At 38.3% G+C, this 12,102-nt stretch overlaps 1 protein-coding gene across 1 annotated transcript in view; it reads left to right on the top strand.

Moving 5' to 3' along the window:
- Positions 1-12,102, top strand: part of COG5 (component of oligomeric golgi complex 5) — a 205,206-nt gene that overhangs the window by 138,807 nt on the left and 54,297 nt on the right. The window contains exons 11-13 of the mRNA XM_064142495.1: positions 6,122-6,203; positions 9,314-9,518; positions 10,605-10,766. Coding sequence (XP_063998565.1) covers positions 6,122-6,203; positions 9,314-9,518; positions 10,605-10,766 — 449 coding nt within the window. The remainder of the gene's footprint in view (positions 1-6,121; positions 6,204-9,313; positions 9,519-10,604; positions 10,767-12,102) is intronic.

The raw sequence follows: 12,102 nt of genomic DNA on the forward strand, positions 1-12,102 counted from the left end.
TAAGCTGAAGATGAGGCAGCAGTGTGCCCAGGTGGCCAAGAGAGCCAATGGCATCCTGGCCTGCATCAGGAACAGTGTGGCCAGTAGGACAAGGGAGGTTATTCTTCCCCTGTACTCAGCAGTGGTCAGGCCACACCTTGAGTGCTGTGTCCAGTTCTGGACTCCTCCATTCAAGAAAGATGTTGAGGTGCTGGAACATGTCCAGAGAAGGGCAACAAAGCTGGTGAGGGGCCTGGAGCACAAATCCTATGAGGAGAGGTTGAGGGAGCTGGGCCTGTTTAGCCTGGAGAAGAGGAGGCTCAGGGGGGACCTTATTACTGTCTACAACTACCTGAAGGGACATTGTAGCCAGGTGGGGGGAGGCCTCTTCTCCCAGGCAACCAGCAATAGAACAAGGGGACACAGTCTCAAGTTGTGCCAGGGTAGGTCTAGGCTGGATGTTAGGAAGAAGTTCTTCCCAGAGAGAGTGATTGGCATTGGAATGGGCTGCCCAGGGAGGTGGTGGAGGCACCGTCCCTGGGGGTCTTCAAGAAAAGCCTGGATGAGGCACTTAGTGCCATGATCTAGTTGACTGGATAGGGCTGGGTGCTAGGTTGGACTGGATGATCTTGGAGGTCTCTTCCAACCTGGTTGATTCTATGATTGTATGATTCTACTCTCAAGCCTGCTGAGGTTGGATGGGGTGGAAGATTCTAGAAGGTTTTGATCTGGTCAGCTTGGCCTAGTTTGTGGACATGTTCATTCTACCTGAATGCCTTCCATACGTACGTACTTCTAAGTACAATCTCCCTTTAAACCTCCAATTGGTGTGCAGCCTTTTTATTTTTACTTCCCAAAAGGAGTAAATACAATTTCTGTCCTTGGGTAGCTCATGGCCCTAAACCAGCACAGTTACTGTTTGTGCAGCGTATTGCTAATAGCAGCTTTAGAGTAATGATTGAAGCTCGTTTCAGAAGGTGAGCACATCTTTGTGACAGTTGTTGAGTATGGCCCTGGTTCAGCAAAGCACTTAAGCATGTTCTTAATTTCACACAAATAAAGTACTTCAAAGAAGCAGAACAGACTGCCTGCATCTAATATTCTAATAAGGGTAAACTTTGCTGAATTAGGCTTACACTGCTGATCTTTGTCCAGCTTACGTACACACTAAAGCAGACCCTGCTGTTGAGAAGACTCATTGCTGTGTCTCAGTTAGTCTGATGGACACATTTTGTCTGATTTATGTGTGCGGTTTCCATGACCAAGTAATTCCTATGTGACTAGCATGTGTGACTGAGTACCAAGTCTAAATTGTATGAAAAAGGGTGAAGTTATGGTGGATGAACCAGACTGGCATCTGATTGCTGTCTCTTTCTGGTTTGCTCTACACACATGCATTCCCTAGGAATAAAATTTTCAAAAGTAGCTAGTTCAAGTATCTTTCAAAAGCATCTTTCTGTTGCCCTGGTTCTGGCCAGCTGTCCAGGTGGTCAGAACAACAGCTGAAGGTTGTCCTAGTTATGCTACTGCAGTTGTCCAGTTCATACCTGAAAGCAAAGAATTGACAAGAGGAAGACAGATCTAAGCTGTCTTGTGCTGCCTGAGGAGTTTCATAGTGGCTACTAAAATGCTGCAGTGCTTGCTTGGCTGTATCAGTTCTGGGGAATGAAGGGGTCACTGAGCACAGCAACAGTAGCAACAGTATTTTTAATTTCAGCTTTGTATTGGTAGGTTATTAGTTTATGTAAGTGTAATTTAGATTGATGAGAATTTTCACAGATTTTTACTAAAAAATAAAAATCTTACCATTATAGTCCTACAGTTGCTTGCAACTGATATTCATAATTTAATTCAGTTGTATTCCGAGGTGGGGAAAATACGTGTCTTTGCCTGCTCAGTGTTCTATACCATAAAACACAGTTAAAAGTTCTTCAGCTGAAGAAAGAACATACTGCGTGAAATGAGGAATTACATGCTTAAGTGCAATAATTTCCTTCTGAGAGACTTTAAATTATATATGGATTTTTATGTAGGATTTCTGTATATCCACATGCATGTGAAACAGTTTTGCTCTAGGTAACGATACCAGGTCTCTTAACTACAAAAGGTTTATGTGTTCTCTGTGTTACTAAATACCTACACTGATGGGGGGAAATATGACAGAATGGTGACCTTTTTTCCAGTGTTGTTGGTTATAGAATAGGAAGCTGTTGTAAAATGATTGCACACAGAGCTGAAAAGATAATCGGATGCAGTTCATTACTCATCTTGTCAGCTGCTCCTGCTACAAGGGATTGTATCACAAGATGTTAATCTGCTTGTGACTAGATTTCAAAGCAAGCATTTTTATTTTGGAGGGGGTGTAAGTACTTTAACATCTTCTATTTTTTTTTTCCATTTTCAGAAGCAAGAGAGATGGAAAATTCCCAATTTAAAGTCTCAGAATATTAATTGATAAAAATATTAGTACATCTTTGTGGGTTCTGTTACAAAAATATGATTATATGCTGTAAAAAGCTATTTAATTGCAGGAATTGTTCTTTTTAAGCTAATGATGAAGTTGTGTCTTCCTCAAATAGTAGAAGTTAGTTTTCTAGCACACTTCATCATATTCTGCAAGACAAGAAGTATAGACACAAGATAGATTTGCACCAAAAAGGATCCCTTCTGCACACTGGATCACTCAATGCTCCCATACATTGTGTACCAGTGAGGTTATTTGGTTTAAGTCTAGAGGGAGACCAAATTAGACTCTACAGATGGGAAGATGACAAGAATGCAGTTTTAACTAGATGACATTTTCTCAAAGTGAAGGGCCCAGATAGAGCGGTTACTTTCTGGTGCTGTGGGATGTTGCTCACAATGCTATATGAAGCATAGGGGAAGGCTTATAGACTTCCAATTGCAGTAAGATGAGCCAGTAGATTTGCTGTGTACCTTTCAGACAAGCAGTCCAGTACAAGGAGAGGAATGTTCCTTTGATTTGCTGCTAAACTGGTGAAAACCACTGCTTTTGCTACCCATTTTGTGTCATCTTCTAATATTCATTAATGTCAAATGGAATTGCAAATTATATTTTTCAAGTGAGCTACAGGCACAGATCTAACCTTGACTAGAATACATTATTAAAAATAGGTAGTGAGATACTTTAAACTATTTAAAAAACAATATGTTGAGTTACTGTGTAAGCAAAGAAATTACAGGTTTAAACAAATAATTTCTGGATGCTTGCAGTTGCATATGGCATTTTTTACTCCCGCAGGAGTACCTAACACTTGCTGTATTCCAATTTTGGTAGTTACAGTCCACCCACTTAAATACCCCCTGATGTATGCGTAGGCAACAGTATTCTCTATTTCTTGCCACAGATTCTTTTTTGTGTGCTATTAAATCAGCAGCTATATTTCACCTCTAAAGTGACTGCATTTCAACACTGGGCAAAGTGAAATATCGTATCTTACACTGTAGAGGCAACTGGTAATGACTGTGTAGAGTGTTTCTGCTTGGTCCAAAACCAGGCATTAATCATCTGGTTTTCTCCTAAATACTTCTGACTGAGTAGTCAGTTAGTATGAAAAGTTACTTGGATTTTCCATGTAGCTTTTCCCCTCTGTTTCTCCCCATACATAATACTGTTGGTTAGCAAAGATGTGAGGGCATATTTCACTACAAAATTCTGACACAGTTAATGAACACCATTTGCCCAAGTAAGAATACACAAGCTAATGGGCAGATGCTGAAGTGATACAGCTGTGGGTACTATCTAAATGTTTGCATGAGTACATATGTGCATGTGTCTGACTGTGTGTTACATTTATGGGTACATAGAGAAGTTATATATTTTCACAAACATTAAACATCATCACATGTATGTTTACTGTTGTTGGTTACTGTGTTAAATGTGACAAGATAGATAATGTGTAGGGACTACATGCACATTTTCTTTTCAAGACCCTTTAATAACTGCAGTTTTTGCTGAGACTGAAAGAGGTGTAGATGGTGATTACAGTAATGAAAAAAAAAGTTGTTTGGATGCGCTCTGCATTTTTCCACCTCCATTAGATTATTTACAGATTGAATTGAATTACTATGCTGAATAAGCAGACATTGTTCCACACTGGGATAGAGAATAGGAAAGGTGATTAATTTACTCTGTAGTTGATGTGAAAGGGCATCTGTTTTATAGTACTTTTCCTGTTTAAACGTGGAACTGAGAAATGAAGGACTGATTTCACAGTTATGCTATAGCAATAAGTAATTTTACAAAAAAACCCCGAAGATATTTTATGCAGTATATGTTCTGAATCATTGTCAGGTATTATAATTTTACTTTGCCCATTTAGGTAAATCATGTGCCATTTTATATAAAATATAAGTTACTTCAGTTTCTAAATCAATCGGTGTCCTTGAGCAATCAAAAAAGAGATTTTGTCATTCTCTTTTATTTTTGTATTCTATGTTAATTCTCATGCGTGTATCCAAGAGCATAAAAGATGTTCTCTATCAATTCCTAACATGACTCATAAACTTTATCTTTCTTTTGAATGTCTTTGGAGAAAAGGGGTAGGCTTAGATTTATTCCTCACCTAATCTCAGAATTTGTGAAATCATTCTATCTGATGGTCTTCAAAAGTATTTTTCAGATACCTTTGATTTTCAGGCTTTTTATCAAGTCTTTAAGATGTTAGTTCGGAAACTGAAATTTGAGTTTGACCTTGCAGCCTTTCAGTGACCAAATCTTCAAGTGGCATACAGTGGTACCTGTTAATGGATGACATTGTAAACACATTCATTGCTTTGCATGTTGTTGCCAATGCAAGTGAATAAGGTGTATTCTTTCTTCCTTTATCATCTTAGATAGTAACTCAGTTTGGAATAGCTGGGCTTCCATATTTGATATATGATCTGCACCTCTGTGGTGCTGGGCAGTTCAGTTCAGTTCGGCTGCTGAAAGACACTTTGAAAGGGCCTGTGTTGTTAACAGGAACTAGGGTTCTTTGGTTGGCTTTTGTGGCTTTTAATTTTTTCTCATAGGGAAGTCACTGGCAGTGCCAAAAAGAAAGCTGAGTAGATGCATCCCTGACAGTGATTTCGAACCCTTTGTTTTAAATCCATTTTCAGCTGATTTAAAGCCATGGAAGTTTCAGAGTGAGTCTGGATCAAAACAGCCAAATGCCAGCATGAGATCCTCAGAATTGCTGACAGTTTTCATCACTACTGGCCATCCCACTCTTTTGTTCTGAGCACTTTTTGCTGATCACCGTTACTGTAGTGATTTGGTTAAACTGATTAATTTGCACAGTAAAGTCTATACATTACATGTATACCATGCAATGAGGAATTAACTCCTTGGTCCAGAGTGAGCTTTTTCTTGCCATGAAAATACTGGGTAGCCTTCCATGAATCTAACTAGTGAGCAGGGCAAGATACCCATCGTCATCATCTCATGTAGTTTGTTCTCCCTCAAACACACAGACAAGAAGAAAGGAAAAAGAAAACAAAATTGTGCTTTAATATTTGAGTGGAAGTGCAGTTGAGGGGAGAAAAGAGACAGCCTGATGCTTCCTTTATGTCTTTTTTGAAAGTGTATGCTACCTTGTTTCTGCTTCTAACAGCAAGCCCTGTTGATGCAAGGTGATGGACAATTAGCTGAGATTCACTTTATTTTCATGTGTTTTATGTCTGTAGAAACAGGAAACTGTTCTGTGTGAAGCAGACCAGCATACACTGGTCTTGATCCCTGGTCAATGTTTGCAAGCGTGTTACAATGGCACTAACAATAATTGCCGTCTGCAGTGCAGTGAGCATAAGAACTGCCAAGGAACGAGAAGGTCACTGCAATGCAAAGAGTTTTTTATATGGCTCCCATGGTGCATGGCTTTGCTCAACACTCGTGTCCCTCGAGAACTGGGAGTGTTTCTGTCAAGCCTGAAGGAAAATACTCTGAGAGAATATTGAACCTTTTATCATTGTTTTCTCTAATATATTTTTCTAGCTTTAACCTTGAGAAAAGCTCAGATTTCTCTTAGGTTTTATTCTTAGTGATAGCAGAGCACCTTTGACTGGAAGCATTTGAGTTGTTTAAGGTACTTTGAAAAGAGCATGTCTGAAAACTTGTGTTTCTTTCACCTTTTTCTCTCAGGATGGCCAGTCTGATATTTTGTACAAATTTTGGACTGCAGTAACTCAGACACTTTCCTCTCAGTTTCAGACAGCAACAGACTGTAAGTATTCAGTATAAATAATCTGTAATGTGTTCTGTAGTTATCTCAAGTATTTCATTTCACTAAGCCCTTTTCTTGTTGTCTCCTCTATTAGGAACTACAGCAGTAGTTGACTTGGTGTGGGGTCTGTCAGTTTAAACTTGGTTTTGTGACCAAACAGGGTGATCATCCTAAAATACGGTTGAATTTTCAGAAATAAATATTTTCTGCTTCATTAAGTAGTCATTATCAAATTAATAAATGCCTTTTTTTGTGCCTCTGTGGAGGTAAAAGTGTTTGGAATAGTGCATTGTACTTTTCAAATGGATTTGCTAAATTCAAACCCAGCAATTTGATTATAAAGAGCAGTGCTTAGAGTCTTTTCTTGTAAAACACTGATTGATTATAAAAATCTGATCTTAGCCTTTTTAGATACCTTTACAAATAGGAGTTGAGTTTCTTTAGTAATGTCTAAATACAGAAAAATGACTGCTCTTCTGACTAAAGCTGGTGAAAGGCCTGGAACACAAACCCTATGAGGAGAGGCTGAGGGAGCTGGGGTTGTTTAGCCTAGAGAAGAGGAGGCTCAGGGGTGACCTCATTGCTGTCTACAACTACCTGAGGGGACATTGTAGCCAGGTGGGGAGTGGCCTCTTCTCTCAGGCAACCAGCAACAGAACAAGGGGACACAGTCTCAAGTTGTGCTGGGGGAAGTATAGGCTGGATGTTAGGAAGAAGTTCTTGCCAGAGAGAGTGATTGGCATTGGAATGGGCTGCCCAGGGAGGTGGTGGAGGCACCGTCCCTGGAGGTGTTCAAGAAAAGCCTAGATGAGGCACTCAGTGCCATGGTCTAGTTGATTGGATAGGGCTGGGTGCTAGGTTGGACTGGATGATCTTGGAGGTCTCTTCCAACCTGGTTGATTCTATGATTCTGCACATATGTAGGGCACAAATAGTATATACAATCAAGGAATGTTAAACAAAAATTACATATAACCATAAGACAATATTATTACTAGTACATGCTAATGCAGCATGCAGTTGGATCATAGGTGAGTTTGGTGGTTTCATAAATACGTATTTCATGTTCGTATACAGGATATAAAGTTAATATTTAGATACATACAGATAAAGTGCATAAGATTTGCATTTATCTTTGTGCCTTGGCTATTACAGCGGCCATTCAAAATTTGGTCCTGCCAGTTTTTATAGCAACAGTATCATTTTGAGGAACTGGCTGGTTGATTCATGTTCAGTGGTTGCTAAGTAACTAGATGATCTTAAATGAAAATGTGTTCAACTTGTGCTAAAATATATTAATTTCACTGTTTGCCTTATGCATTAAACTTCCAGGGCAGTGTGTATGTACCTGGAATCTCCTATTTTCAAACTGAAAATGCCTTCAGAATGTAAAATTGTGACATCAGTTAATAGGATAAACATTTCAGAAATAAGGGAACCCTTCTATTTTAGCAGCAGTACTTTGATGGCTCTTCAGAAATATTTTGTTACTTACAATTTTTAATCTTGTTTCTTATGTAAATGTTTAGAGGGGGCAGTTGGATTTTTGAACTGTGAATTATGTTTTTACTTCACTACAGCTGAACTTTGGGGAAACAATGCTTACAGCAAGACAGTTTTTTCATTTGAGTGTCACATCTATATGAGAATGTTAATTTGTTTTGTATAAATTCTAAGTGCATTCACTGACATCAGTCACAGACATTGTGGTCAGAGAAAAACTGAAAAATATCCAACAATAATGTAGAAATAGGAATTTGTGGCAATTTGTAGAATTTGGTAACAGGTCATGATCTGGTTTTGTGGATTTGGGACACAAAAAACAGCTTTGTGACATGAAATGACTCTGTGTTTGATGATAAATGTGCAGTATTCAGAATCAGAATATATTTGAGTTGAAAGAATAGGCTGGGTGAAGTGGGGCAGATGTCTAGAACCTGAAAAACTCATGAATGAATGGAATGGTGTTAATCTCCTAATGTAATGGGAAATCTGTAAAGTGATGTTAGATCAAGATTAATATCCGTTACTAAACCAGTTTTACATTTGTTTCATTTCCTGTTATTTGTGACAAGCCTTCCAGGGCTGAAAATAATGCTGATTTTTCTTCTGGCTTTGTCATTCTTCATAGGACAAATTCAGGAATTCATTTTAGGTATTTTTTTAAAGAAAAAAAGCATATGCTTCCCTCATTAGGTTTCTTAAGGCTTTGGCTTGTAGAAGTTATTTTTCTTTGTTTTAAATGGAAATATCCAAAGTTGCATAGCCTCACATTTTTCCTCATCCAGATATTGTTTTAAAATCTGTAGATTTGGAGAGTTCTACTCATACTTTGGCCTTAATTGAATTAATAATAATAGTAATAATTAAGTTTTGTTACCAGACATTTCACAATTATGATGCTTTAGATACATATACTTGTTAATGGCATTTCACAGTATCACAGTATCATCAAGGTTGGAAGAGACCTCATAGATCATCAAGTCCAACCCTTTACCACAGAGCTCAAGGCTACACCATGGCACCAAGTACCACGTACAATCCTGCCTTGAACAGCTCCAGGGATGGCGACTCCACCACCTCCCCAGGCAGCCCATTCCAGTGTCCAATGACTCTCTCAGTGAAGAACTTTTTCCTCACCTCGAGCCTAAATCTCCCCTGGCACAGCCTGAGGCTGTGTCCTCTCGTTCTGGTGCTGGCCACCTGAGAGAAGAGAGCAACCTCCTCCTGGCCACAACCACCCCTCAGGTAGTTGTAGACAGCAATAAGGTCACCCCTGAGCCTCCTCTTCTCCAGGCTAAACAATCCCAGCTCCCTCAGCCTCTCCTTGTAGGGCTGTGCTCAAGGCCTCTCCCCAGCCTCGTCGCCCTTCTCTGGACACACTCAAGCATCTCAATGTCCCTCCTAAACTGGGGGGCCCAGAACTGAACACATTGAATGTAGTAGTTCATGCCACTTCAAAATTAATTATCAATATTACATTATTTATATTAAAGATAGGATAGCATTGTAAATCAATATTGATATAAATGCAGGAATACATTATACATTTACATGAAACAAACAATTAATTTGAACTTAGCAATGCATGTTGCTTAACTGTCTTGCAGCCTCTATGTTTTTGAAACAAGCTTTTGAAGGAGAATACCCTAAATTACTGAGGCTTTATAATGACTTATGGAAGCGCCTGCAACAGTATAGTCAAAATATTCAGAGGAGTTTGAATACAAGTGGAACTACTGATTTCTTTGCTGACCTACAACATATGGAAGAAGATACACAAGATTTATTCATGCAAAAAACTGAAGATTATGAGTATGTATTATAACTTTAAGGCACTAAAATGTAAAGCTTTGTACCCTGCAAAAGAAATCCAGAATATTTTAAAGAACTTAGCATTGTTCAAACTATCAAAGTGAGAAAAATTTCAAGGCTTCTTTTTTTTTTTTCCCCTCCTGCAGTTTTTGTTTTAATGCTAGTTTAGAGCCACAGATGTTTTGGTAGGTATTATAGTTAACCATGTTGGGTATCTTAACTTTTACGAACTTCCTGCCACTGAAACTAGTTCTATATTTCTGTCTCCTTGGGTGAAAAAAAGGCAGAATGATGAAAACTTGATTACAGCAGTAACTTTCTCTTAATGATACCACAGTCATTGGAGTGTGACAAATGCTGAGTTTGTTATGATTCATATTTTTTCATGTTTATACATTATGGAATAAACATGATTTGAGTGGTAGGTATAAGAAACAGGCTTATCAAGTTTATTAGGAATTCCAGACTTATGTAAAATGAAATTAGTATTTTATGTGAGATTCATATTGGCTTAGATTCCTGAGCCATGGGAGATGGCAAAGTAAGAAGTTCACCAAACTTCTGACAGTGAGATAAACGGTTTGAGCGAGCTACTACTTGATCATTTTCTGAAACAGAAATAGTAGAGACTGAAGTTTATTAAAGGAAAATTTAAGAAGAATCTTTCTATTTGAAGCTTTTTGTATGCATACGTATTCCAGGAGACAGTTGGGTTTTTAATGTATCAAAGTTATTTGCTAATTAATTATGTGAATATAAAAAAGGTTTTACACTGCAGTTCTGGATATGTTGCTGATATTTTGCAGATGGTTTAAGTACTGTTTATCTCAAGAGCATCTTCAATTAGGGATTTCACATACACCTTGCAAAGAGTGCTAAGAGCTGTGAGGAGCTATGCAGAATGACTTCCTGACAAGTTACATGGTTCAAGTAAAAAAAAGCCAGGTGTTAAACATTACTGAATTATTTTCAAATTAAGATGTTTAAAGAGCAGAAAGAAAAATTTGGTTCAATGCTGGTCTGGAAAGAGTTAATGCTATAATGTGTTTCAGTTTGAAATACAGTAATTTTGTCTTATACACACAGTCCAGAAAAGGCCTTGAAAGATTCACTGCAACAATATGAAGCTGCCTATTTGTCAAAATCTTTATCTCGACTCTTTGATCCCATCAACCTTGTCTTCCCTCCTGGAGGTCGGAATCCTCCTTCTTCTGATGAGCTTGACAGCATCATTAAAACTATATCCAGGTATGCTCATATAATACCTTTCCAAATGTGATCTTTAGCGTGATAGTTCTTACAAGCTGCAATTTGAGAAATGACACTTCTTAACACTAAAAGATTGATTACTCTTCAGTTATAATAAACTGGTTGGTGTAAGAATTAAGTCAGGATTTAGAATAAAATAGAACAGAGTGGAATATATCAATTAGAAGAAACCTACAATGATCATCTAGTCCAACCACCGGACCGTTTCAGGGCTGGCTAAAAGTTAAAGCATGTTATTAAGGATGTTGTCCAAATGCCTTTTAAATGCTGACAAGCTTGGAGCATCAAGCCACCTCTCTAGGAAGCCTATTGCATCATCTAACCACCCTCCTGATAAAGTACTTCCTAATGTCCAGTCTAAACCTCCCGTGCTGTATCCTGTCACTGGATACCAGGGAGAAGAGCTCAGTGCCTCACTCCACTTTGCTTCCTCAAGAAGCTGTAGAGAGTAATGATGTTGCCCTTCAGACTCTTTTTCTCAAAAACTAGAGGAGCCTAAAGTCCTTAGCTGTTTCTCATAGGGCATGCCTTCCAGCCCTTTCACCAGCTTTGTAGCTGCCTTCTGGATGCACTGAAGGACCCTTGTACCATTAAATTGTGCAGCCCAGAACTGCACACAATATTTAAGGTGAGATCACACCAATCCTGTGTACAGTAGAATATTTGCCCCATTATTTCTTAAAAATTATTATTTATTTTATCTGTTTTTTCTGGAATAACTCACATTTGAATTTCAGTTTTATTGCTTCAGCTTGCAAAACATCTGGAGGAGAAACTTTGCACGTATTATAAATGTCTAATATCTTAATTACTCTGTGTCAAAGGGATGATGATAGTTGCTTGGCTACAGTTGTGATAATACCTGGTAAGAATATGTAAGAGCTTTGTAAGAGTAAAACAGCAAGAAAAGAGGTGAAGATAATTATTCCAAGAAGAATTTGATAAATGAAATGCTTTAATTACTAAGGTTATATTTTCCCTCGTAAAAATTTGGTAAGGACTATTCTGAATCACATTTTCTGTAAATGATGGACAGTATTCACAGTATGTGACTGTGTAACATTGAAGACTGTCACTGTACTCGTTTCTGGGAGTTGCAGATGCACAGAACATGCCTTTTAGTGTGGTTATTGCTTTTAGTTTTCTCCTTGAAGAGAAGGGAAAAATATATAAATATTATGAAATTTCTACTGAGTTTTCCATAGTCACCTTTGGCTAATGGTGAATGCAGAGTTCTCAGAGAAGGTCACTCTTTATGCCTAGTGTCTCTGCAGTTCTGGGGCAAAGTTAATCTCATCTCCAAGAGCATGATGGT

Source organism: Pogoniulus pusillus, chromosome 4 (genome assembly GCF_015220805.1).
Source record: "Pogoniulus pusillus isolate bPogPus1 chromosome 4, bPogPus1.pri, whole genome shotgun sequence".
NCBI classification, from domain to species: domain Eukaryota; kingdom Metazoa; phylum Chordata; class Aves; order Piciformes; family Lybiidae; genus Pogoniulus; species Pogoniulus pusillus.